The sequence below is a fragment of the Cryptomeria japonica genome, chromosome 9 (genome assembly GCF_030272615.1).
Source record: "Cryptomeria japonica chromosome 9, Sugi_1.0, whole genome shotgun sequence".
NCBI lineage: Eukaryota > Viridiplantae > Streptophyta > Pinopsida > Cupressales > Cupressaceae > Cryptomeria > Cryptomeria japonica.
The window spans coordinates 17,390,717-17,418,677 of NC_081413.1; the positions used below are offsets into that span (position 1 = coordinate 17,390,717).

A 27,961-nucleotide genomic window follows, 5' to 3' on the forward strand; every position below is an offset into this window, starting at 1 on the left:
ACCAATAATATGTGTACAGGTGAGAGAATATCCTAGACGAATCAAGAAATTAAAATTTTTGGGTGACATGACAATACATATATTTTTTTAAATTGTTCGATCTACGTGCACCCCCAAAGATAGCGTGCTCGTGCCCCTCTCCGTATTCATCATCAAACAAGCTTACTATAATTCTTCCTCGGTGTAAGTTCCTTACCGTTTCTAACACGAGGGCAAATGGCGGCACATGGCTCTTCGTTTTCCCTCTCATTTTTTAAAGGTATAACAAGAAACGAATTTAACGAGTGTGTCATTGCAAATGACAATCCCATAGATATGAACCGTTGCAAGTTTCGATGATCACTTCACTACCTAAGTTTTTTGCAGCTAATTCAAGGAAACCAATTTAGCACTTACAAAGACTCTCTGCGGTTTTCTGTTACATGTCATTATCATCTCAATCCATTTCCTCTCCATTTGAATTGCATGGCTTCCCGCTTACATTGCTTAACGAGGGCTGCATTCGGCCCCTGTACTTCTCCGTCAAAAGCTTCGAAATGCGAAAAGAACAAGAAACACAAGAAGTCAACATCACTAAAAAACGGCATCCATCATGTACACGAAGACACCCACCGTGTTGATAAAGATACCCAAAATGTAAATAATGATGCCCAGAACCAGCAAGATGGCAGGAACAATGCAGGAAGCCATGGTGAAGGAGAAATTCCTGAAAACATTCTCAAAATCAAGAAGCAACTTCGTCCCCTGTTGGATGCAATCATTTCAGTGGAGTCAGATAAAATGAATAGAATTGAGGGTTGTAAAGGTGGTACAAGAATTGGTATGTTACAGATTAACGAGCAGTACCATAGAGATGCGTGGGGCCCCAATGCTTCTTCTTATCAGTGGTCCCAGTGTCGGTAAAGTATTTTCTGGGTTCCCTTTTCACTGAGTCCCATATAAACATGCTTTTCTTTTTACATGTATTCATTCCATTGGAACTGAATTCTTTATTAGTGGTTGCTAAACTATTTTTGATTTCAAAGAACTGCAGGATCACCCTATTTCCCTTTTTGTTGTTGTAAATGTCATCTGTTTTCTGTTTCTCCAATTCTCCAATTACTGTTTTTTTGGTTACATCGTTTTTTCTTTTGGGTTACATTGTGAGTGGTATTTTCATTGTTTTCTTGGTTATATTGTAAGTGGAATTTACAATTTTCTTTTGTTTCGGTGTGTTTTTGTTTGCATTGTAAATCGGTTATATAAAAAACTTATTGCTTTTTTTTTTGTTATAGTGCATAGAGTGTATACTTTTTTATGGGAAATAAATTGTTGTTCTGGTTTAATTACAAGTGGGTTCTATTGTTCAAAGCATATTTAATCCTAATAATCTCTACACAGTTACAGCCAGAAACACTCAAGTACTAAGCATATTTAATGTTTTCTGGTTACATTGGAAATGGCTAATGCTGTTTATTGGTTACATTGTAAGTGGGTTATTTAAAAAAAATTGTGAGTGAGGCTTTTGATGTTCATGGCATTTTTCGGTTTTCTTGGTTACATTGTTAATAGATTACATCTTTTACGGCATATCTACTGGTTTTTTTGGAGGCTGAAATTATATAACATTTGAGTATGACTCTAAACTGTTTATTTCATGTACTTTGCAACTGTGTTACGTTACTCATGCCAAACCGTAGTAAAACAAGCCATGAACAATGTAATCATTTGGCTTTTAAAAACGTAATAAAAAAATCTATGAACAATATAATTTAAAAAGGCAATATGGCATGAGTAATGTAGGTATGTATGCATACTATACTTGTGCTGTTGCTATTTCTCCATCGTCCCCGATCTTGGGTTCATAGTCCCTCGTCTCTCTATCTTCCTGCCCCCATTAAATTCCATAGAACAGTGATAATAAAGGCTTTAATTGATTCAATTTGTGCCTAGACATACAGTCATGGTGTGTCATGTCACATTTCCAATCAATTTAAGTCTAGGTACATATTATGTCTGTACTTTTGTCTTCTCTATTTCTGCCTAATACGTGTTTTTCCTTCTTGAGTATGCCTTTTCTTCCAACTCCACAGTTCCCTTCTTGTTTGAATTTCTGACTTCTCCATCCTGTATTTGTCAAACTTTTGAACCTGCCCTAATTGACATGCTCGTGGCGTGATCCCTGACACCTCGTCTTGTAGTTTGAGTATTGTGATATGGCCAACCCCCAATCCTCAATAATTTTGCCTGTTTTTCTGGTCTCCTCCTGATTTCCCAGTACGTGTCATATTATTTGCAGTAGTTGGTTTTTGTTGCGGTTATATCCCAAAATCATAGGTCCATAATTGTAAAACTTTGTCTCACCTTCAAAGCCAGGGGTTTGTCTTCAAGAAGGTAAAAGGGTTCATCAACAAATTGAGGATGGTTAAAGGCCTACAATGAGAGTGGATAATCTCTTCTCCTCTTTGGGCTTGGGTTAAACTCGAGAGGGTGTTCCAAGAGGTCTCCTTTACATGTTTGTAAATCAAATAACATATAACATGATTGTAATATACCCAATTTTACACTTGACCCCAATTTATGTCACTAGATCAAGTGTAACTACCTGTGTATGACCTCTATATAGTTGACGACACACCTTGCATATTCACTTGCACATATTAGCTTCATTTTAATCCTTAAAGATGGTTTCAGTTATTATTTTATACAATAGCAAGGTGCAGACATTCATGATTAGATTCCCTAATGATTTGTGTTGTTTAATATTTGCTTAAAATTTATCCTTGGTTTGTAACACTAAATATTGAACAACATGCATAAAACCTAATCTAAACCTATATCTAATTAAAATTGACTTTGTTTAAATGTTGGAATGGATGATCTCTCACCAATGCAGATCGATGCCTACTCCATTGGACAATAGAGTCATGAACAGCAAAGAAGAAAGAAGTGCAGTCAAGTAGAGTATCAATAAAACTAGATATGTATTCATAGACAAATTAGAGATTAGATTTCATATAATGGACATATTTAATGATACATAATTAGAACTACATCAACTTGTGTGGAATAAATTATAGGCTATTACAAAGCATTTGCAATACATTAGGTGTTGTCACACTGACACCAAACCCTCATTAGATTCATGTTGGCAAATGTAGAAAGAGGAAATACAAAACTGTGATTATAATATTCCCCTAAGTCATTGAAAATAGCCATGGAAACATACCATTATATAGATGTGCATTTACAAACTTTTTTTAACACTCTACAAGACATATTTTTTCAATTACAATTAAGACATTTAATGTTTGATGCCCCATAACACTTTGTAGACTTTATTGGACCCATAAATAACTTAAATAAGTTTAGCGACCAACCTTGGGCATGAATAGCCCATTGGTTTATATAGATCTGTTGTTTTTCTCACTTAACGAAGCCATAGGATAATAAAATTGTGATGGCATGTGAAAACCCATCAGGCCCTTGTTTTAGCTGTCGATCCTTTGATACTTGTGTTCCATAATGTAGAAAATTGCCAAGAAAAATGTTGAAATCTGTGCTGGTATCATGGAGGAACTTTGCATAGATCTACAAAGTATCGTTTCATTCACTATGCCTCTAGATCTAGTGTGTAATGGCGTGTGAGAACTAAAATATCTGCTATAAACTTCACCTTAGGATGGTGTGAAGAAACTAGGACATGAAAACCTAATGATGGCATTAAATTGAACATGGGCAGACTTTATCGTTTGTTTTTTATTTGAATCCCAACTTGCATGAACAAAGAATGAGTTTTAGTTGTCATTTGAGTCAATCCGATGATTGCAAAGCTCCATTGAGTTCATTTTTTAGGATTTTTTGGTTGCTTCTTCATCATTGCAAACATTCAAATCTAGGTGCTTTTGGATGAGCACTAATTTTTTTGGTAGGGAAAGCCCTAAACAATAAAATGATGACATCAACTATAGTAAAAAAGTGTTTTTTTTGGGTGTATAGGAGGTAGGTGAGGTATGTTATCAGTATTTTTGATGGTGTTGCCTTTTCCTGATATCCTTAATTTTCCAGTCTTTCTGATGTCCTAAGTTTGCAAATCAATGGTTTCAAAGGGTTTAGGGTTTAATAATTTCAAAATCATTTTGGTAAATAAACCTTTATCTCTTTTGTCCTAAAGAAAGGCCTTTTTAATCATTGCCTTTTTTCACTTAACCAAAAGGGTCACCACGTCGTTATAAGGGGCGATTTGAGTGTTAGGTTTAGGCGGGCTTTATTAAACTGAAATGCTTTATATTTTTCTATAGTCCTAAGTATGTTTCTTAATATATGCATCGGGTTCTTAACGACCGTGTGAGTCTTGTTGATCCTACGATTGTCGTGATACTGCAATAAGAAGTTGCACGTTGAATGCTCATCGCGACTCAGCGACAAGCCGCTAGTGGCGGGGCTGGTCAGAGCGTCAGCAGTGGCGGTTAAGTGTTAACAGTTAGCGGTGGCGGGTAAGTGAAAAGGACCTTAAAGATCGAGCGAGAATGATACGATTTAACGGTTGTCGCTAGACCGCGATGAAGAGTTGCTCGGGTTTTACTCTTTGCGGACTAGCGACTGAATGGTGGGCTCGGCCAATGTGAGCGGCCCAGATGTTTTAAACGGTTGACAGGTTCAGGGGAAATCAACGGTTGTCGCTATACCGTGACGGGGAGATGCTAGTCCTTTATCCTTCATGGATCAGCGACAAAGGGCAAGCGGGTGACTAAATGGTGGGCCCTCTTCAAAGTCTTAAGTGATTAAAAGGTGTGCTAATTCTGCATGATCTAGTGGTTGTCGCTCGACCGCGATAGAAAGTTGCTCGAGTTTTATTCTTCGCAGATCAGCGACTGAAAGGAAATGCATTCTGAAAACATCAGTTTGGTCCGTTGGAGCGGAAAATTTGAAATTTAAATAGATTAATTGCAGAACGTGTGGCTCCATTGATGGTAATTAATGCTCATTTATCAGAGGGGTGCCTTCATAAAACATTGTTTTGAGACTTTAATCACAAAAGGCATTCAAGAAGATTAGCAGAGACAAGGTGCGCAGTTTCTGTGAATTCTCAGGCGACAAGTAATTTTCTTTGTGACTGTGGTTTGCAATTTCTGTTTGTGTTGATATTGTTTGGTGCTAAGAGTTCTGAAGGGTTGTTTGAATAGCAAATTTGAAGTAAGGTTAACCTTAGATTGTTAAAATGGCACCGCAAAGAGAATTAAGGGAAAGATAGACTATCAGGAGAGAGCTATTTGTGATGATTTTCTGGAACAATTGGTTCAATCCACGAATAGTGCCGCTAAGATAAAGGAACTTGTGCCTAAGTCTCCCCGCTTGCGGATTGGTGATTGTTTATATGATAAGGGATGTTGGCTAAGAGATCCCCAGATAGGCATGGCAGGTCTAGGTCTGTTCAAAGTAGGGTTTGGTCAACGGATTGCACTTGCTCCTACAAATAGCATATGGGAACTGGATGTTGGGAAATTGGTGGTCCCTGGGGTTTTCATGGATGTTGATTTATTGACTCAGATTGCAAAGAGCTATGACCCCATCACCAGGATTGTGAGGAATATAAGTGGAGGCCCCCTAATTGAAATTACAGTTGATGAACTTAAGAAGGTATTCCGGTTAAATGAAGCCTCAAGTTATTTAGAGCCCATTAATTTTGAAATGTTGAGAAAGGTTTATGATGCCCAGAAGGATCATCTTAGGAGTGGGCCACTGAGGGAATTTTTTGCAAAGATAGGAGGACTAACACTGGTAGGCCCTGGTACAGCAGAACCTTTCCCTATGAATTTCTTCACCTTGAGGGCTAAGGGTATATATTGGTCTTTGTGTCAAATCTTTGGAGAAGATGCAGAGAATGCAATGTCCACTCATTACATGCTTATGATGGCACAAATTCTGAACCCATCCATAGTAGTAGCATATGACTTTGCACCCTATCTTGCAAATGTCATCCATGAGGGTTTAATTGGAATCAATAATGCCATGGTGGATAGACTTTTTGAGTGGTATTCCATGTTAATGCATATGTTTTTGTTTAAAGGTGCAAAGTATTTTGCAAAAGATATGGACCTGTTAAAAGAAAAGGATGGGAAAGACATGCTAGTCCAATTGTGGAGTGTAGATCTGTCTTGGGATAGGGAAGATGCCAGTTATTTGAAGTTTGATAGATGTTTTGCATCTAGGCTTAGAATCCTTTTATGTCAAGAGAACCCTAGGATCCCAAAGGTTCTCCTTGAATTCATTAGACCCAAGGAGTTTGTAGAAGACATTAAGATTGTACACAATTGGGGTGACATGATTTTATATCTTGTTTCTACTGTCTTTAGAGTATATGGTTTCAGGGGAACCCCATACTTGCTCCCCTATCAGGTCCCCTTGAAGATTGGTATTGCTGAAATTATAAGACAGATTGGGGGTCTGCAAGAAGCAAAATTGACAAATAAAGGAAGAGGGACAATCTTTCCAACTGTCACCATGGCACATCAGTTTGTTATTACCAAAGGGGGTTGGTTACATTTTGAGAAGTTCCTCCAGCCATACAGATTACCAACAGTAGTGGCCAGGTTCGCTGATCCTGAAGACTTCTTTAATGGTGTGTTCAGGAAGAAGGTCAGGAGTGGGGCCAAAGTGCATCAATTCCACTTCCCTAAAGATCTAATAAGGAATGAATTTAACTTGGCAGAGCAAGAGGTGAGAAAGGAAAAGTGGTTAGTATTCAAGAAAACTCTTGATTTTGTTCAACATTTTGATAAGACTTACGATCCATTAAAGAGTTTTCACCCATTTGAGGAAAAGATTAAATTTTTGATAGATTATTTTGAGGATGCCATGCAAACTTTGAATGAGAAAAAGGATGCAGTCATGAAGGCAAACCCTTAGAAGGCCAAGCTCATCTTGACCAAGCCCATGTTTGCTAAAATTGTTCCCCCTGGAGAGTATGTTATGTACAAGAAATTGGGATACAATGTAGTGATGCCTAAGGGGGATGAACCTTCCACATCAAAGGGCAAAAGGCCAATGGAGGATGCTCCCGAGTCACAAGCCTCCCCAAAAAGGCAGAGGTTGGAAAAAGAGGCCCAACCAAGTAAATCTCTGTATTCACCTTCTCAATCCCATTACATATAGGTGATGAACAGGCAATTGCTGAGCAATTAATGCAACTAGGAAGCCTGGGGGAGATTTCATTTACTTATGGAGAATTGCCAGAAGAGCCAGCAGGTGTTAAAATGGACTTGACTACTGAAGAATTTGCAAGCAGAGAGTTGGATCTTGTCATTAAGCAGGCTAGTGATGAATTTTTGGTCGATGATAGTTTTGTAAAGTCAGGAGCCTTTTTGCAATTTGTTTGGAGGAAGCATATGGGGCAATTTAAGGAAAGATGTGAAAAGAGGAAAGCTGAACAATCCCATAAAGATACATCTGCTATTGAAGCAGAAATAAAGCAGGAGATGCTAAAGGAGTTTGAAGCAATTACCCCCGACGAAGGGAGAAAATTGATTGCAAGTGCTTGAGTGTTAATTCTCCCAGAATGGGACATATTTGATGCAATAATTTTTGATGCAGTAAGGAAAGAAACCAAACCTTTAGAGGGAATAACTTATAGTGATGACTATGCAGCCCTAGTAATGTGGTCACTTAAAAGAGAAGAGAATAGAAGAAGGGGAGAATCCTCGGGATCTGACTACTTAGGGGGCATGATTGTAAAGAGAGTCAAAGATACAGGGGTAGTTGAAGCTGCTAGCACGACCTTAGAGTCTGCTAAATTTGGAGTGGCAGTGGCTGAAAAGGAAGCAAAAGAGAAAGTTGACCTCCAAGCAAAACTAGAGGTAGTCCTCAAGGCCTACAATGCAACAAAACTTGAGATAGCTTCTAAAGATAACATCGTTACAGAGCTAAAGGGTAAATTGGAAGGACAATATCAAAAGGGTGAGTCTTCCCAACTAATGATTGCTTCTTCTCCTGCTAGGCCCCCTCCTTCCAGTCCTATTGTTGAATTCCCTCCTTCCCCTATGACTTCTGGTTTCCAATCAACTGAGAGCATTCAAGATGAGATGGAGAAATTGAAGCAGGCTCCAGCAATTTTTGCACACAAATATGAGGAGAAGATCAGGGGTACCATTTTGAAATTCGCTGATACTGTTGGAGCAGCAATTGTTTATATAAACATGAAAAGAATATTGACTCTTTTGGGTTCTTTGAAAGAAGATAAGGCTATTTTGGAGCCAATTTTGGATAAGTGGATTGCCAGAGAAGTGGATTTAGAGTCCATATATTCTTTATCCCAGGAAGAAGTAGGTGCTGATGTCACTATCAAACCTGCTTATGAATTAGTAAAAGGTTTGTTCAGGTTTGCAGCAGAAAGAGTCAACATAGAAAGGAGGGCAAACTTGTACCGAAAAGAGTATGCAAATAAAAAATTTGAATTGTTTCCTAGAGGTTTTGTAAGTATCAGTAAATTGAAAGATAAAGAAGTATGGCTTGGGGAGCTAGGTCATAGGTTGTCTCAGAGAATAAATAGCATTATAAATATAGATGATACTTCCTTATTTATTCAAACTATTGAAGAGATTTAGAAAATAAAATCACATTTTGGCTTTTTGGAGAAAGAAGTTAAACAGTTAAGGGAAACATGGAAAAGTTTGAACAAGTTGAAGAAAAAAATTATTAGTTTCTCTTGGCCTGATGATGATACATTCAAGCTATGGGAAAACAAATATGTTGTGAAAGAGACAGAAGCACAGGAAGATCCTATCGACACTCCAACATGTGGTAGTTCACAGGCGACCTGAAGTGGTTAGTTCTTATAACAGATTTTTTTTGGGTAACTGGAATTTTGAAGAATTAAAGACACCTGGCACTTGATTTGCAAATATTGAGAAGTCAGTTGGCTATTTTCCAGTTGGATAACTAATTAGTCATGCTGCTATTTCAATTGTAATCAATGTAACTTTTGGGGGGAATTATGGTTAGGATAAGAATATTTTTCTAGGGAAGTCCGAAGCTTGTTGCATCCAATTTTTATAAATGGATACCAGGACTACCTAGAAAGGGGATCGAAAACATTTTGTATCGAAGCTCTGGCAAAATACATGCAGGTTTTTGTTTTGGCATCTTGAATCATCTTTATGTCCATGTAAAATTTTGATGAGAAAATAGTAATATACAATCAGAATATTTTGAGCCCAGATTTGTGTTGTCTTTGTGTTTAGTTAAATGATTTGCAAGGCAAATGATGGGAATGTTTTAGGTCTTTTCCTCAAGGAGGAGAATTAAATATACTTAATTCATCTTCATTGATAATTAGTAAATTCACATGAATTTGATGACAAGGTGTAGCATAGGTGGAGAGTTTATATGTGTCAGGCATATATAGATTCAATAGATCAAAGTGGTGGTATGTATGTGAACTCTATTGTCAAATTTTAACTTGATTTTGACGACTCTGAGGCCCAGATAAGGCACTGGTTTAAGTTGCTAGTGTTCGTGACATTCTTTGTGATCCTTTATAATGAAAATAAATCTTTCATTTATGTTTGGTTGCGCTAAAGTGAGAAGGTTTGCAGAAATTTGCATTGGTTTTCTGTAAGTCATTTACTAAATTGTGAGAAGGTAGTCACAAGTAGGTATACCCGCCTAAGCTTTGTTAAGCTTAAAGTGTAGGAGGTTTCCTTGTAAACCTTGTCAATTGTTGTCTTGTTTCCTATTCTTGTTGTTCTCTTCTTTTTGTGAACAAAGGCAAAGGATTTTAGAGAGAAAACAAAGTAATCAGAAATTGAGACCAACAAGAATTGGCGACTCTGCTGGGGAGAGTCATAATATAAGTCTTATAATGCAGGTCAGTGCTCATATCGCATAAAATTGTTCAAATCTAATATCTCATGATCTTTGTGAAAGGTTACCAAATCTGCGTTTACGCTTGTCCCTGCAATAATCTTTGTCCATCATTGCATTGTTTAAATCTTTCTTTGAGAGTAGCGTTCTCGTTCTGCAGTCTCTTGTGAGTGAATTATTGTGCTTAAAATGTTTTAAATTCCCAAGTAATTGGGTGGCGACTCTGAAAATAAAAAAAACTAGTGCTCTTGAATAAATCACAGATCACTTCAAGGAAGTTCACATAATGCAGAGAGGAAGGAACACCAGGTCCTACATGAAGAAGAATCCTCAAGAGAAGTTGCAAGGAGGATTGCCCGAACCAGTCCGGAAATGCCAGAGAGAAACGACTATGCATGAACCAGTTAATGCTTTATGGAGGCAGAAAGGCAGCCATACGGGTAAGTCCTCTGGACGACCAGTGTATGCAAATTCTAATACATCATCTCATGAGTCTGAACAAGATATTATGGGTTTTCATACGGGTTTGTTTGGGAATAATGAGGATATTAAGACTTTTCATCAAATATTGTCTCATATTGGCATTTCTGGGAGAGATAGGAATAGCTCCAATGTTAGGGTAGATTCTTTGCCTTGAACTATAGATGGGAATGTGAATTTGATTGATATTGACCATGTTAATATATCCGATTCAGAGGAAATTTTTCCAGACCCTGATGAAGTTTCCCAAGAAATCAAAGCTCTTAATAAAAGAGTCCATTAGTTAATCTCCTTAAGACAACAAAAGGAGATGGATAAGGAAAACGAAACTAAGGCAAAACTTATTGAGAGAGATAGGTTGTTGAGACAGATTGCATACCTTGAGTTATTCACTAAAGAAGAGACTAAAAGTAAAGAAGAAGGCCCTGTTATTAGAGAGAATTTGACTGCCAAAATTGGTTCTACACCCAAAGTTGTAGGGAGGTTCACAGTGATCCACAACCTACCAAAATCTGTGCTGACAAGGGAAAACAAAAGGTCGTAGAGACTGGAGCAGGTTCCAAAACTGCTGATGTAATATCAGGAAGTGGAAGGGTACCTCATGGAATGTCCTTGCATGAAATTGAAATAGAGAGGATGAGAAAAGAGAAGGAAAATTTGGAGAGGGAATTGGAGAAAGCTGAATTAGAAGCAACTAATGCCAAGGTCAGAAGAAAAATTGACTATCTAAAAGCCCCTCCAATAACTTTCCCTTCAACGGATCAGAGTAAACCTATACCTCAATATACTTCACACTCTGTAATGAAAACTCAACCAACCATGCCCATGAATACTATTCCACCTCCGAACCAATATGCCCATATTAACCAAAATAACCCTTCCTTTTCTTTTAATGCTGCTCCAATAAATCAAATACCTCTTGTACACCCCCCCAACCAGAGTAACCAAGTTTCTTGAGTTGGTGGTCCAAGTTCAAGAATGAATACAGGGAATAATTGTGCTGGTAACCGGTTCCAGAGAAGACCCATCAATGTAGAATTGTATAGGCAACTTTTATTTGATGGGATCCTAGGTTATCCAAACCATGTCCCTATTGAAATGAGGGACAAACTTCAGAAATTTGCTGGAAATAATGCCATAAGTGCAGAGGAGCATCTGAAGTCTTTTGGTGATATGATTAATGATTATGAGATTGCAAACGAGGATGTGATCATGAAATTGTTTGTGCAATCTTTAGTTGAAGATGCTCGGGATTGGTATAGAGGGTTGCCCGTAGATAGCATAAGTTCTTGGGAGGAATTCAAGAATTGTTTTCAAGAGCAGTATGGGGACAAGACAAATGTGAGCTTCATGCTCAATGAATTTAATAATATCAGAAAATCTGATAATGAGGCTGTCACAGATTTTAATGCAAGGTTCCAAAAGGCAATGCATAGATTATTTCAAGTAATAAGGCTAGATGAAAATGTATGTCTAACCACCTATTATAATGCATTTGACCCAAAGATGGCTTATAACTTCAGAGATAAAAACCCACACAGTCTAAGGGATGCTTTCAGAATTGCAATAAATGTGGAAAGTAATAGGAAAGCATCAGGTAAAGTGGGAAGAAGAACTGATGGTAGACTGTGGCAGGAGCAAAAACCACAACCAAATAAAGCCTCTAAAGAAGAGGATAAGATTGAGAAACTGATGACTCTTGTGAATGACCTCACTGCAAAGGTGAGTAAGAGTGATAAACCTCATTACAATTGGCAAGATAGGCCTGCTAGGTTACATGATATGCCATATAACACTACGTGGAAAGATGGAAAACTTGTGCAAGACAAGCCAAGAAGTACACAAAATCATGATACTCCTGGCCCTTTAAAAAGTGGAAACGTGCATAATGTGGAGAATACTCCTTGGTGTGCAGCATGTGATGGACCACATTCCCCTTATCAGTGTGCTATGGCTCAGGCTTTAAATGAATCTATGAGGAGTGAGGGTGAATTGAGATATCAGAATGAGGATAAGCCTGCAGTTAATATGTTTGAAACCATTGTTGAAAGTGATTATGAGTCTTCACAAGATGAAGCAAGTGAGTTCGATGCATTAAGCAGCAATGCAAATTGCCATGGGCAATTAACAATTGATTGGAATCCTACCTTAAATGTGGTGACAATTGAGGATGAAGAAGTTCATCTTAGAAGGCCTAGTGAGGAAGAAGTCAAGAACCTCACTAAAGCTGCAATAGCTAAGGACAAACATAATTATAATTTGAGAAGTAGCAAGAAAGATGAGAATCAGGGTGAGCCTGGTTCCATGCTTATTAAAGGAGTTTTTCAGAAAAGGGTCGTTGATAGTAATACTTCTGCCAAAGATGGCCATGCTAAAAAGGATCAGTCCAACGCTTCAGGGAAGCCTGAAGAAGTTAGTACGACTGGTAATTCATTTGAGACCACTGCTGATAAGAAAGCAAGTCATCAAAAGGCAGAGGAGGTTAAAGCCCATACCGACTCAAACATTAATTCTGCATTTGATATGACTCAGGCTTTAACTCAGATGAAAGTTACAGTACCACTGATAGAGCTGTTAAAAATAAAAGAACACAGAGAAGCCGCGTTTTCTCTACTTTCTAGTATATCGGATACAGGTGCATCTTCACTTAAAGGTATTGAAAGGGATAAAAGGGGTCAAGAGCAAAAAATCCCAGAGATTTATGTGGGAACAACAATTACTCAGGAACCTTCCCAAGTTGATCCTTTTTATGTGACATTATTAGTCAATAATAGACTAATAAAAAATTGCATGATAGATTCTGGTGCTGCTGCAAATGTGATGCCATATGGGGTCATGAAAGAGCTGGGATTGTCAGTAAATACCTTGTATGGGAAGTGTTATGCTATGGATAACAGAGAAGTACCTGTTGTGGGTACAATGAAAGATGTAGAGGTGAAAATAGCAGCATTCCTTGAGGCCACCTATAAGATGGATGTCATAGTAATTGACACCAAGCCCCATTATGGGATGCTTTTATCTAGACAATGGGCTGCAACAATTGGAGGAAATGTTCAACTAGACCTCTCATATGCAACCATCCTAGTGAATGGACATCAGGTGAAATCATATAGAGAACCACGTGCCCCAAGGGTCATTGAGAAAATAGACCCTAACATGCTTAATTGCATGATTGATGTGGACCTTGACAACTTCAGAATTGAACCAATTCAGCCTCAACTAAAAAATAGACCCTATTATTAACGAATTGGAATTTCAACAGGAAGGCCTATGGCAGATGTACTTTGATGCAGCTTGTTCTAAAGAAGGATCTGGAGCAGGAGTACTTTTTGTTTCCCCATCAGGTATTACTTTTAAATACTCTTTTCTATTGGCTTTTCAGTGCACAAATAATACAATTGAGTACGAGGCCTTATTATTGGGGTTGGAAATTGCCAAGAAACATGGGAATCGGTTGTTAAGAGTCTTTGGAGATTCAGAACTTGTGGTTTCTCAGATAAGATCGAAATATGCATCTAAGAATGACAGGTTAAAAAGGTATAAACATGCTTTTTGGGATGTAATTGAGTACTTTGATGCATTTTCAATTGATTGGATTGAAAGGTCAAAAAACATTATGGCAGATTTCTTAGCTAATGTTGCATTGAAAAATGATGATGTAACACTAACTGGAGTATCAATAGTTGAAATCAAGGCCAGACCTGCTATTCCAGACAATGTGTATAATTGACAGGTGTTTGAAAGTGATGATGATATACTGAGGTTTGTACAATGCATTGATGAATATGAAGGTCAGAAAATTGATTGTAATGCATTGGTAGAAGTGGTAGATGAGAAAGAAACAGTTTTTGGAAATGACATAGTTCAACTAGAAACTAATGAGATACCCAGAGGACTAGTGGAACTAGAGGGTATGTTCAGCTATAGTGACAGTCATTTACACCAGAGGTCATCTACTAAGTTGGAAGAACTGGAAGAGATAAACTTAGGGACAGAGTCATCCCCTAAGTTGGTATATATTGGGAAAAGTTTGCCTTCCCATATCAAGGCTAACCTCATTAATCTGTTAAAAAAGTACAAACATGTTTTTGCTTGGCCTTATGATGACTTGAAGGCATATAGACACGATTTATTTCAGCATGAAGTACCTTTGCATCCTGATGCTAAGCCTTTCAGACAAAAGCAAAGACCTATTAACCCACTCCTGGAACCCAAAATGTAGCAAGAACTGACTAAGCTGAGGGAAGGGGGAATAATAAAGCCTATAAGGCATTCATCATGGGTATCCAATTTGGTTTCAGTTAGGAAGAAGAATGGGGACATAAGGCTATGTGTTTCAATGTATGGGATGAAAATAGAAACAAGATCAATTCGATTTGGGAAAGATGAATCGTGTTTCTAATTGCAGAAATTGAACTCTTTATGAGTCATTCATTCATTTCAATAGTTCGAGTTTGGAGAGCAAGACACTTGAAGAAAAGATTATTTCAGGTTTTCTAAGGCATCTTCAGAGCTTCAAGAACAAATCAAGGATTTTTCTAAGGCATTTACAAGAGGGAGAAGTGAAGATTTTCACACCAAGCATTCTTTCTACTCATTTTTTGCCTAAATTTTGAAGATCATAAATGGCAGTTGAAGGTGGGATCATCGCAGAAAACACAAATGGAGTTTCAAGCCAAATTCAGAATTGAATACAGGTCCACAAGCAAGGTTCGTTTGAGTATAAAGATGGCCAAAATTTGGCTAAGTATGGGAAAAACTATTTCATAGAAAAAATCCAAATTCCTCCATTGTAGCGAAGGCATAAAGGAATTCTTCTCCAAATTCAAGGCATTTGAAAGAATTTCAAGATATCAAGAAAGAAAAGTCCTTAGACTTGATGAAAAATTAAATAAATTTCCAACTTCTTGAAGGATTTCATCTCCTGAAGAGTTAAAGACAAGCTCCCAATTAGAATTAGACGGTGACAAGAAGAATATTCCAAACAGATATCCATACAGACAATTTCTTGACACAAATTGGAGAATTCAGGGAGGACATCGAACACTCTGAGGTGGCGCATCGTCATCTTCCAACCAATCAGATTGTTCCAAGTCAACATGTCCAGGTTCAATGAACTTGGCTTATCCATAGAAGCTTCTAGAAGGCACACTTCACAATACAACAACCTTCTATTTTTATTATTGGTTTATATTTATCAAGAAGGACAAGTGTCCTCAAATGTAATTTTCTCATTGGTCAAGGGGTAGTTAGTTGTAACAAACCCTAATTAGGGTTTTAATCTTTCAATTTGGGCCCTTGATCACTTTTTGATCTCGGCCATTCAAAACTTTTGTGTGCCTATATAAGGTTTCCTCCTCTCATTTGGAGAGTGTGAGGTTTTTGATAAATTGTTGCAAGAGATCATTTTGGATAATAAATTGCTTATGTGCTTCTAGGCTTTGTAATCTCTATTATCTAAATGATTGGCATGGTTTACAATAGATTAGAATTTGCTTTAAGTTGTTAAATGGAATTCGAGATTTGATAAGTGTTGATTCAAGGTGAAGCTATCTGCTCATACTTTTGATGAGTGGATGATTTTCATTCATCGTGCAAAGTTAGCTTGAGTTTGTCTATGTGGATGCTTAACTTCGAGTTGATGGTATTTACTTTAGGCTTGAAAATTACAAACACATCCCCCTTGAAGATTGCACCCTTCTTTGTCTAGTTGATTGGCAAACTAAAGTAAGGTTTCCTTTTCCTTAATCAACACTGTCTCTCAAATTCCCTAGGAGTAGAATAGACCTTCTAAACCCTTATCCTTTTATCCCGTTTTTTGGAAAACTAAATTTGAAAATCTCCCCCCCCCCCAAAAAAAAAAATACAGAGCAATAATTGTTAAATCCGTCTAAGTCCAAGCTTGTGAATGATATTTTTGAGCATAAGTCCCCTTGTATTTCAGCAATACATGACCAAGGAAGCTACCGAACATAAAGTCTCTTGTTCGCATATATAAACCTTGGATTCGCCGTGTGGTCTTTCTCGTGCAATCTTGGTATACGTAGTGATTTTGATCAAGAGAGGGTAGAATGTCCTTGACATTTTATTCTAATGTTCGGTGAATGATAAAACATACACCAACAGTTAGCTAAGTTGTTTTAACTATTAACTCTTCATGCTCTATGTGGGCATTTAGCTTACATTGTAACCTGCAGCTTTTTAGTAATATACAATCAATTAAAAAAATGTTAATATTCTCTATTGAATTTTCTCTAGTTAAATTTTTGTTTGTAGGCTGCTTGAGCCGATCACTCTTTAGTGGGTTCTTGACTTTGGTTTGCGTCAAAAGTGGTATTAGAGCAAAGGTTTCTTTCCTTGGATTGGGAAATTTTGCTAAGTGTTTGAAAATAGAGCATATGCAAATGGACTTCAAGTGGGGTGTTTGTAGACGACATGGAAGAGTTGAAGCGTCTAGAATTGCAGATTTAGCTCAAGGAATGAGGAAGATTCTAGTGAGGTTAGCTGCAATAGAGATCACCTAAAGGTGGGGAATTTATCTTGAAGATGTAAGTGAGGAAGAGGGAGAAGTGACTCTTGAAGCTCAAGGACATGAAGAAGTGGGGGATGCTGCCGAGACTAGATTACTTATAGCCATGACAAAGGTTGGGAATACACCTAAGTTAGATATGCCTTGTTACAATGGGAACTTGAATGGTAAGGAACTCATATATTGGACTACGAAGATGGAAAGATATTTTGATTAAGAATCAACAAAAGAATTCGACAAGGCAAAATTTGCTTGCATTAGGTTAAATGGTCATGTAGCCACATGGTGGGACTATTGCAAACTTGAAAGTAGAGGAAAGGGAATGAAAAGATTAAAAATTGGAATAAGATGGTGTCAAAATTGATGGCCAAATTCTTGCCTTCAAATTATAAGGTGAGATTATTCAAGAAATTACAGAATTTGAGATAGAAGGAATTGGATGTAAAGGAGTACATTGAAGAGTTCTATAAGCTTACCATAAGAGTTGGATAGATAGAATATGATTCCAAAAAAGATAGCAAGGTATGTATATGGACTATGATTAAATGTCCAAGATGAAATTAGTTTGTTGAACTTTAAAAGCATAAAAAAGTTTATCAATGTGCCTTAAGGGTAGAAGAAATTGTCAAAAAAACAATCAACTAGCTCCAAAGGAGGATGGTTATCAAGGGGAAGGGGTCGAATTGTTGAAGATAAAATACAACAGAGTGATGAAAGGGATTCAAACACTTTTCAAAATGAAGAACATACTCAAGATAATAGAGTTAGAGAAAGTACCTTTATAGGAAGATGAGCTTTTGGAAGAGGAAGAGGAAGGAGTTTCACCTATTATCAATGTGGAGAGGGAGGTCATATACTTATGAGTGCCCTTGAGAATCATTTTATTGTGGAAGTAACAATGTTGTTGAAGGTGGTGAAGGATCACTATCGTAATATACAATAGAACCTGAACATGGAGAAGCCCTCATGCTTAAAAGAATATTGATGAAGATGAAGAAGGAAGAACTTGAACCAACACAAAGAAGAAATTTGTTTCAAACTATTTGTAAGTCTCAAGGTAAATGTTGCGAAATTGTGGTACATAGTGGAAGCATTAATAATTTGGTACCTACAAAGATGGTGGAAAAGTTAAGGTTACAAAGACTCAAACATCTAAGGCTCTACAAGGTATCATGGTTATAGAAAGAGCATCAATTATTGGTAAATGAGCAATGTTTAGTTAATTTTCATATTGGAACTTATCAAGATGAAATCGTGTGTGATATAATGCCTATGGATACTTGTCACATGTTAGCTAGAAGACCATGGCAATATGATAGGGAAGCTATTCACGATTGTGAGAATAACACTTACACCATCATGAACGATGGGAAGGAGTATATCTTACAACAACTAAAGGACAGAGGAAGAAGAAAGGGAAAAAAGGTATGTCTTATTTAGCGAAGTAATTTTTTGAATGAAGTGAAGAACAAAAAGGTATGTTTTGCTGTTACTCCTAAGTTTGTAGGGAAGGGAGCAACAACAAAAAAGAAAGAAGAAATTCTTGCAAAACTTTAAAAATTACCTAAAGAATATGTTGAAATCATATCACATGAATTGCTAGAAGGCCTTCCTCTAAAAGCATTAGTCATCATATGGATCTAATTATTGGAGCAAATCTACCTCATAAGGCTCCATATAGGATAACCCTAGAGGAAAACAAAGAAGTAAAAAGGCAAGTTCAGGAATATTAGATAAGGTTTGATCATGGAAAGCATGAGTCCACTGCCTATTCCAGTATTGTTAGCACCAAAAAAGAGTGAATGGCGAATGTGCATAGATTCTTGAGCCATAAATAAAATCACAATCAAATATTGATTTCCATTGCCATGAATGGATGACCTAATGAATTGTTTGAGTGGAGCAAGGTATTTCACAAAGATTGATTTGAAAAGTAGCTGCCATTTTGAATAAGGGAAGATGACAAATGGAAAACAACATTCAAGACCAAAGATGGATTGTACAAATGGTTGGTCATGCCATTTGGGGTAACTACTGCACCAAGTACATTTATAAGGTTGATGAATGAAGTGCTTAAGCCATATCTTGATAAGTTTGTGATCATTTATCTTGATATTTTGATTTTATGTAAAAAACAAGAGAGGATCATATGAAACACTTGCAATTGGTTTTGCAAAGGTTAAAGGAAGAATAGTTGCTGATTAAATTGAAAAAATGCACTTTTATGAAGGAGTTGGTATATTTAGGCTTTGTGATCTCTCAAAGACTCAAAATGGATCTTGAAAAGGTTAAAGCCATTGTAGAGTGGCCATCACCTACAAGCACATTTGAAGCAAGGATTTTCCATGGCTTAGCTAGTTTTTATAATAAATTTATAAAAAAATTCAGTAGTATTTGTGGCCCTATTATTGAAACTATGAAAGGAAAAGGGATTGATTTTCAATGGATAACAATGGACAAGAACAGGTGAAAGGAGTTTTCATGTTCTCAAGGAAAAGGTGACACCTCAACCTATATTGGCCTTACCATACTTTAACAAGGTCTTTTAGGTATGTTGTGATGTAGGCAACACAACTATTTGAGGGTTTCTAAGCCAAGAGGGAAAGATCCATCACCTACTTCACTGAAAAGCTAAATGAAGCTAAAAGGAAATGCTCTGTTTATGATCAAGAATTCTACGCTATTATTTAGGCACTAAAGAAATGTAGACAATATTTGCTGCCTAAGGAGTTTGTCCTATACATTGATCATCACATTCTATAATACATTAATAGCCACGGTGAGCCCAATCAAAGGTGCATGAAATGGGCTGAATTTTAACAAAGTTTCTTGTCTTAAAACATAATAGTGGGAAGACTAATCAAGTAGCAAATTCTTTGAGTAGAAGAAATTTCTTGTTGATTGAAATGAAAATTGAGGTTTAGCTTATCATACACAAACAGACAGGGAAATAGAAGTGGTTAATATTTCCACAGTAATGTTGCAGACTTATCGCCTTATCATCATGAATTGAATAGCATTAATCAAGACAAAAGACTCGATGAACAACAAAAGGAGTGGTTGAGGTAGTTGTTTAAGAAAGAAAAGGAAGAGTTTGAAGGAGTTTTTGACTTCCAAACTATTAAGAAGACGTGAAGAAAGGAGTACAGTGGATACTTGGTCGACTGGAAGAATATAGCGATGGAAGAAGCAACTTGGATGAAGGAATACAAAATGATCAAGGAGGGAATTCCGGTCCCATAACACTTAAAGTTCATGAATTTTCAAATTCAAACTTTCTCTTCAACTAAGGGCGTCTAATGTAGGGGCATAATTATTTTATTCTAGTCTTATTTTTGGGATTCATCCTTTATTTTGGACGGCAACTTCTTTTGACTGTTATAGTCTTTATTCCCTAGTTTTCACCTATTAATTATCTTTTATTCATTTCTGATTTTTGGTGGAGGTAGGGAATTAAAAGTTGGGAACGTTTTGTAGTTGTCAATCCTTTTCCTTAAAGGAGGCATGTAGGCTTTTAGAAAAAGTGTATGTGTGTGTGATTGCTGAGTTTTTGGGGATTAAAAATGTAAAAGGGATTTCTGTTATATGGAGTAGTATCAGGTGGTTTTAGCTTTGGTTAGGAGTGGTATAAAAATATTCTTAGTTCTAAGCTTATCAAAATTAAGTTTTTATTTGTTGTTGAAAAGTTTATTGAGTTTGTAGGAGTGTTGTATTCATCAATTTCTGGGATCATAATTGTGTGGTAGTCACTAGTCATTGGTAAGTTAGTTTGTGGAGTTTGAAGTTAACAGTCGGTATGTATGCCAATAACAGACCAAGACAAGTGAATACGTAATGATGATTTCTAGTAATAAAAATCAGTTTTTTTGTTTAGAAATTAATATTCTCGGTCGAATTTTCTCTAGTTAATTTTTTGTTTGTAGGTTGCTTGAGCCAATCACCCTTCAATGGGTTCTTGACAATGGTTTGCATTAGATAGATTTGTCATGTCATATTTCCTATCAATATAAGTCTGTACATATTGTTGACGTGGTGGTCAACACCTCCTTGGGGACTCGTTACACGGCTTAATTGCCTTCTGTGGATCGGGTTAAATCTAGTGTTTGTATCAAGCATTGATAGTTCAAGCTTTTGGCACAACATAAAACGATTCCAACAGTTTGTATCAGATCTTTGGGTCATGGGTTCGAGCCTCCCTTCAGTGGGTGTTGAAGGCTCAGTCAGTGCTGTGGGGGAGATTGTTGACTTGGTGGTCAGCACCTCCTTGGGGACTCGTGACATGGCTTAACCGTCTCTTGTGGGTTGGGTTAAGTCCGGCATTTGTACCAAGCGTTAATAGTTCGAGCTTTTGGTGCAACGACAAACGATTCCAACACATATTAGATTTCTATTTGTGTCTTCTTTCATTTCATCTGTTTCGTGTTTGCCCTTCCTGAGTATGCCTTTGCTTCTAACTCCACTATTTGCTTCTCCTTGTTGGAGTTTCAGACTTCTCCATCATGTCATACCTTCCATTTGTTCCCTACCCTATTGTTATATTTGTCAGACTTATGGACTTGCCCTTATCAGCATGCTCGTTGGTCGACCCTCGATGCCACAACTTGTAGTTTATGTTGTATGGCCAATGCCCAATCCCCAATATTTCTGCTTGTGTTTTTGCTCCCCTCTTAAGTTCCCAACATGCCTTGTATTGTTTCTAGTAGTCTATTTTTAGCATCATAACTTTCAAAGTGAAATCTTTCTTGCCCATGAGCAATCTTCAAATTTGAAGCTGTGTGTGTGCTTGGTGGCCAATCTGTTTTGTTTGTGGAAGATATAAAAGTGAGAATGTTTTCATTCAAAATCATCATCTACACTTAACCAAAGAGCACTTGTGGTTGAGCGTGAGAATCCTGAGACAAAACCTGTAGTGGTTTTGGAGGGCAATCTCATATAGAGTTCATATTTGAAATTCATTGGACGTGGAATTGAACCACATTGTATTGATTTGATTTGCCATTGCTATTGGTATGGATCACTGATGTAGATACTAATATCATAGAACTGTTTGAATGTAATACAATCATTATTGTAATAAGAAAGAGATCAGGATATACACCTGTTATTTGTTGTTCATTTTAATAAGAAGATTGGGAGTTATATTTTTCATTTGCTGTTTGTAATGTAATGATATTACTAATGCATAAACAGTAATTTTAATCTTAGTTGTCTAAGATCTGATGTAATACAAGGGCCCAATAGTGTTGTTATCCAGATTCCAAATAATAAGTGTTTGTTGAAGGTTAAGAATCGGTTATGCACTATTGTTTTGGTTTGGGACGTTACATGGTGATAACGATTTCAGATTAAGCTAACATACCCATTTGTGTGTCATTAGAGATTGTAATATAATAGAAAATGAGGGTGAGCATTCAACATATTCTATAAAGTCTACTAAAAATTATTATTAACAATCAAATGTGAAATCCATTAATGTTTCCACATAAGAGTTGATGATATCCATAGACTCATATCAATATTGCAATCTTACCACTCAATTTCTTCGTCTATACGAGTCTCTTAGAACAAATTACCGCTATTTGTAAATTTAAAAATTCAAAAATTTCTTTACAGTATTGTATTTCAACTTAATGAGGTTGTCATACTCAAATATGAAGCAAATAGAAGAAGTGTCTACTCTTTCCGTGGCAGTATTATACACTTGTTTTCTTTCACAAATTTTATTCACAAAAGCTGGGAAAGTTTCATCCTTTTGAACGGGCATTAAATTAGTATTCCCACTATCCTTAAGCAAACTATTGCTGGGATCAAAATTTAATTAATTTCTTCACTTATTTATTACTGAATTTGATTATTGCCCCCTTTATTACCGAGGGAACGAAATCAAATTCCAATAATAAATAAGAGAAGACATTCAATAACAAAAAGTTTGAACTCAGTAATAATTGCCAGTGTGGGTTGACAGAGACATCTCACCATTGACACATTAGAAACTCAGTTCTATAAGGAGAATCCTCACACCATAGGTAACGAGTGTTTGTTTCTAGAGTGCAATATTTGTCATTCGTGGCAAGGAGTTATCTGGCGTTGCTAGGTTATTTTTAGTTACAATTGTTTGTAATGAAGCATCTTGCAGAATTTTTTTAGTTATATATGTAGAACTTATATTCCATCATTATGGATAACTCTTAGGTAGTTAGAAGGGAAGCATCCCTTGCAAATGGAGGGACTGGTACTATATGATGCCCTTAAAAAGATTGCCCTTCATAGATTTTAAGGATACCGAGTTGCAACATAAAGATATAAGTTCTAGTGAAGTTGTTTGATTTATTTTTGCCGCATACATTCATTAAGTCAATCATCAACTACCTGTTGTCTCTTTTAAGTGCTTTTGTCTTGATCGTATGAGCTTTTTGGAATTGATCAGAGTGAACCTGTTTGATGTATGTCAATAGCTCTGTTTGCAAATACAACTTTTCTGCAACTCTATTAATCTGAATGTAGCTTGTGGACATAACATTTTGAGTTCAGGGACACTGAATACGCTGAGAATACTGTTGTTGTGTTCTGGCTAAGACATTGCCCTGATGCAGTAATCAATAATGACTGGGAGACATTGGCAAGAATCCACCATGGTAAGTTCAAAATCCATTTTAGTATGGTTTCTTTTGTTTGCGTTGTGAAAGAATTTTCTTCAGATCCTTTCTATCCCATTTTTAATTTCTTTATTGTAACATTGAAATCGTGAGATCTGTGCATTTTTCTTGTTGAAAAGAATATTCATTCAGTACCTAAGGGCTTTGCAGTCTCAGACCATGCATTTACTTGACAGTTGCCGGATCCCATAAGTATACACCTATGACAGAACAAGTAACCGGATGTAATTGACCATATGATCATTGATATTTGACTAATCATATAGGTCACATGTATCAAGATTCAAAATGTTGTAGAAGAGAAAATGCTTTTTGTTAACTATATGTAAATTAGTGTTTTTCTTTGCCATTCTATAATAGCATATATTATTGTGGTTGAACTCTTACGGAACTCCATGTGATTTTGGTGAACTTACTACTTCCATCTTAAAATTATCTTCAAGTTCATACCACAAAAGGTACATTAATGTGTACAAATACATCAACTCGTAGCTAGATAAAAGATTAAGAGTGAAGTTGACTTCATATCCTGTGCAACCCAGAATCAACCAGAACATATTGGCAAATCTGCGTTTAAAGGAATTTATAAAGTCCATAAAGTGCTTAGATTCTATGAAATATGAATATAATGCAGGTGTTAGAACTTAGGAATAAGGGTCACATATTTCTTGATAGTCATATATGTGCCATGTATGTAATTGCTATGGGGTATATCTTATATGATATAATTTCTTATTTTAATCTTGTAGGTAAGAGAAAAATGGAAACCTTTGAGAAAGGGAATATTACGTGTCACAAGGGAATGTCAGGTGTGGATGTGACAAATGAGAATATTGCATTTAGAGGTGTGGTATAAAGGAAATTTCGCAGACTTCCATGTAGATCTAGATGTTCATAGAATCTTTCAACTGTATTATAAATATTTCACATATGAATATATTTTCACAGTTTTCAAATATAAATTCTAATACTCTGTGCATTAGGACAAAGTTGTACTTTTTAGTTTGAATTCATGTTTTCATGAGGTGATGAGTTTTTGATTACTATTGTTTTTTGATTGATTAGTGAGGGGAATACGCTTCCCTCAGCCATCTGGCGATTAACTGGCCCTAGTTGGGGAGGCCACAAATAGGGTACCTCATTCCTGTACTAAAACACTTTGTCCACTAAGAACCAACTTTATCAATTCAATCAACACAAGCCCACTATGGGATTCAAACTTGGTACGATTGCTAACAAGCCAATAGACATACCAGACACCATGCGCCCATCTGCTTTTATGACACTATTGTTACATTGTACAAGTTTTTATTATGGATGGTACAGAGAGAATATAGATGTTTAATAACTAAAAATGTTTTTTTTTGCTACTAGCAGTATTTTTGCTGCTACTGCTAAATTTGAGCTTAGAACTCAGCTTCTAAAAATTTGTACATACAATGATTAGAATAATCGATATTCCATTTCACACATTGTGTTTAATTATCAGGATTTATGTTAGAGCCACAAGATTCAAAATGATTTCTGTAAATGGTGAAATATTGTTGAAAATCATAAATTAGTAGGCCTTATGTTCCGATGTTCACTTGTTTTACATGCATTGAAAGAAGATAAATATGATAATAGGACATGTGCAAAAGTTTCCATGCATATATATCAGGAAACTGCAGTTTGTGTTGTGCTCCTGTTCCATTTCTTATAAAGATCTAGTATGACCTGACGAAAGCTGTGTAAATGCTTACATGTGCACTACTAAAGGTGGACCTGAGGGCCTTGGTACAAACAGTGCAAATCATTATTGGACAGAAATCTGTAGATGGATGGAACATAACTTCTTTCAAGCTCCCTCAGTATCTGAACCCTACAAAAACAGCATCCTACATACCACTGGTTAGTAATTTAACTCTTAATACTTGCCTCAAGAATTTATCATGTTGGCATTTTTATCGGTCAAATCAAATGCATTATTCTTGTCCGTTAAACTGAAGTCCTTAGCAGTGCCTATGCAGGGCATGACCACATCTGCAGAGCGACAGACCTTAGCTGACATTAGCAATCTCCATGTATCCAACAAAGATGTCACAAGCACACAAAAGAGGCAAAATGGAAGACAAGTCTGGCATATGAAAAAAAATAATAAGCAGGGTAGCAAGGATGACATCAAGGAATTGTGCACTACTATTTTGCAACCAGTGCAGCACATCAGTAGTAATCTGAAAGGCAAAGGTACAAAGTATTCATGCCCTACAAGTAGAAGCCAGTTTTCCTTGACTAATGCTCCCTTCATTATTGAGGGAACAAAATCAAATTCAGTAATAAATAAGAGAAGAAATTCATTGGATTTCTGTTCCAGCAATAATTTGCTTAAGGTGTGGAAGCCTTCACGTTCAATTCAGAGGGAAAAGGCGGCAATTATTGTGCAAGCTTATTGCCGAATGTTTCTAATTAAGACACATTACAAAAGAATGAAATCTGCTGTCTTGAAAATTCAAAGATGGTGGCGGCAATATGGAAGTAAGGGGATGTTGTCTGGAAATTACAGTACTGTACAGAGTATGGAAACAGTATTACATGAGCAGTTTTTGTATCACAGAAATCAACCTCCAATTGTCCTTTCACGAATTCAAGATGAAAATGAAGCACTGCCAAGCAATGTTGAGCTTCTGCAGTCTCCAGCAGATTTGCTTTATAAAGGCAATATTTCAGCTGCTGAAGAAGAGAAGGTCCTAACTGAGCTGGCTAATTTGCTCTCACCGAGTAATAATAATGGCCTGGAACAGTTTAATTGTTTTGAAAGTGACATTGTTGATGAAGAACTTGGAAACTTCCATTTTCCATATGTACAAGATGGAGAAAGTGAGAAGAGTACACCTGTTCTAACTAGGATTCATTCACCAAGACTGAGAGGGACTTGCATATCACATGAAAAGAACAGCTCTGGAGACATGGAAAATGTCATGCCAGAGTGGCTGGAATTGAAGAAGTCAGACTTCATGGAGATGGATGGTGGTAATACTAATTTTATGCCCATTAAAGCGGATGAAACTGTCCCAGATTTTGTTAACATAATTTCTGAAAGGAAACAACTGTATGATACTGCAATAGGAAGTGTCGCTGCTTCTGCTAATTGCACTCATTTCAGTAATTGTTCTGATTATTGGAAGCAGTACTGTAGCAAAAAGATCAACCCTGGTTCAGGGAATTCACAATTTAAGACATTTTGTTTAGATGAATCTCCAAATGCTAGCATTTATGATGGTACAAATGAAGAGAACACAGGAGAATTTGGTCCAGATATATAAGTTTGATGGAGAGGAGAGGTAAAGCTGGTTTACTATATAAAAAATTGTTAGGAATGTTTGAAGTGGAATCTAAGTTGTCAAAAGTGGTTCCAGATAGCAACTTCCCCAAATTAATTGGGCTAGACTTCCATAAGGGATTTCCTAGAGAAAAGGAAATTGATAGAGCACATGAAGCAATTTTAGATGATGAAAATGTATCAAAAGAGATTGGAGTGGACCATGATTTTTTAGGGCTAATGAGAAACATAAAAAGATTGGAGTTATGTGAATACAGAAATAATACCATGGTTGTGGGAAACTCTGATCCTCCTCTGTCAGTGGTAGCCATGTTTTGTTGTCGATTTCCAGAAGCCTTATTTACTACAAGTTTTATAGCTCTTCAGTGTTCAGATGTGCATTTGAGGAAGCAGAATGTTCGTTCCTTTAGTGGAGTGAAGGAAGTAGAAAGCCTGTCATATGGATTTTATTTCTTTCTTTAGTTCCTTTAAAGTTTGAAACAAATTGAAATATCCTTTGAGTTTCATCTCCAAGGGAAATCTAGCCCTGTCCACTACTATAAATATTCTCCTCAAAAGTTACTATAAGTTTTGAAGTATTCATTCTTTTTCCAAATCATTGATGCTAGAGGCAAGGGGCAAAAAGTAGCTCAACCAAATGTTTTTCTCCTTTTTGTTGTTTTTGTAGCTTTGCCTGCGTTGCTAAAAATTGAGTCAGTGCTTATTTTTGAACTTTTAAAATGCCTTTGGCAAGTACCCATAAGAACTGCGAGACTGAAACAGAGATAGAAGAATCAGCAATTTGGGAGCATGGGTGCACAATTCTTCTGTTTTGTGTTCCCTCATAAACAATGGTTGGCATCAAATTTCAAGTGTGGCCATATGATGGAAATCATAGGTCAAATAAGTTAGGTAAGTGGCTAAGGATTGTCAGAAATTGATTTGACTATGCAAGGCCTTCAAAATTAATAATATTATATTTGTGAGAGGTGCAAGGGTTTTTTTTTGCTCTATGAGTTTTTACAAGTTTAACTTGCGATTTTTTATATACACAAGAAAAACATGGGTAAAATGTTTTTAAAATGCGTTTTTTCACACATTGCTTTTGCTATCTATGCATTTTCTCTTTTGAGATGTCAATTTTTAATTTAATACATT

General features: G+C 36.6%; 1 protein-coding gene across 2 annotated transcripts; it reads left to right on the forward strand.

The window, feature by feature from the left end:
* Nucleotides 1-201: 201 nt before the first annotated feature.
* LOC131050708 (uncharacterized) lies at nt 202-27,791 on the forward strand. 2 transcript variants are annotated; one of them, XM_057984931.2, is made up of 5 exons: nt 202-899; nt 23,381-23,484; nt 24,255-24,350; nt 25,264-25,395; nt 25,504-27,791. In XM_057984931.2, exons 1-5 carry the CDS (start codon nt 466-468, stop codon nt 26,805-26,807), a joined length of 2,070 nt encoding a protein of 689 aa, XP_057840914.2. In that variant the 5' UTR covers nt 202-465; the 3' UTR covers nt 26,808-27,791. The 2 variants fall into 2 exon arrangements, with proteins under 2 accessions (XP_057840914.2, XP_057840915.2); XM_057984932.2 differs by lacking the exon at nt 24,255-24,350.
* Nucleotides 27,792-27,961: the final 170 nt, after the last annotated feature.

Excerpts from the sequence above, each read along its gene's own strand:
- LOC131050708 (XM_057984931.2), top strand. The coding sequence starts at position 466 with ATGGCTTCCCGCTTACATTGCTTAACGAGGGCTGCATTCGGCCCCTGT. Across the intron at positions 23,485-24,254 it reads ATTGGCAAGAATCCACCATG|GTAAGAGAAAAATGGAAACC; the intron begins GTAAGTTCAAAA and ends TTAATCTTGTAG. Across the intron at positions 25,396-25,503 it reads CAGCATCCTACATACCACTG|TGCCTATGCAGGGCATGACC; the intron begins GTTAGTAATTTA and ends AGTCCTTAGCAG.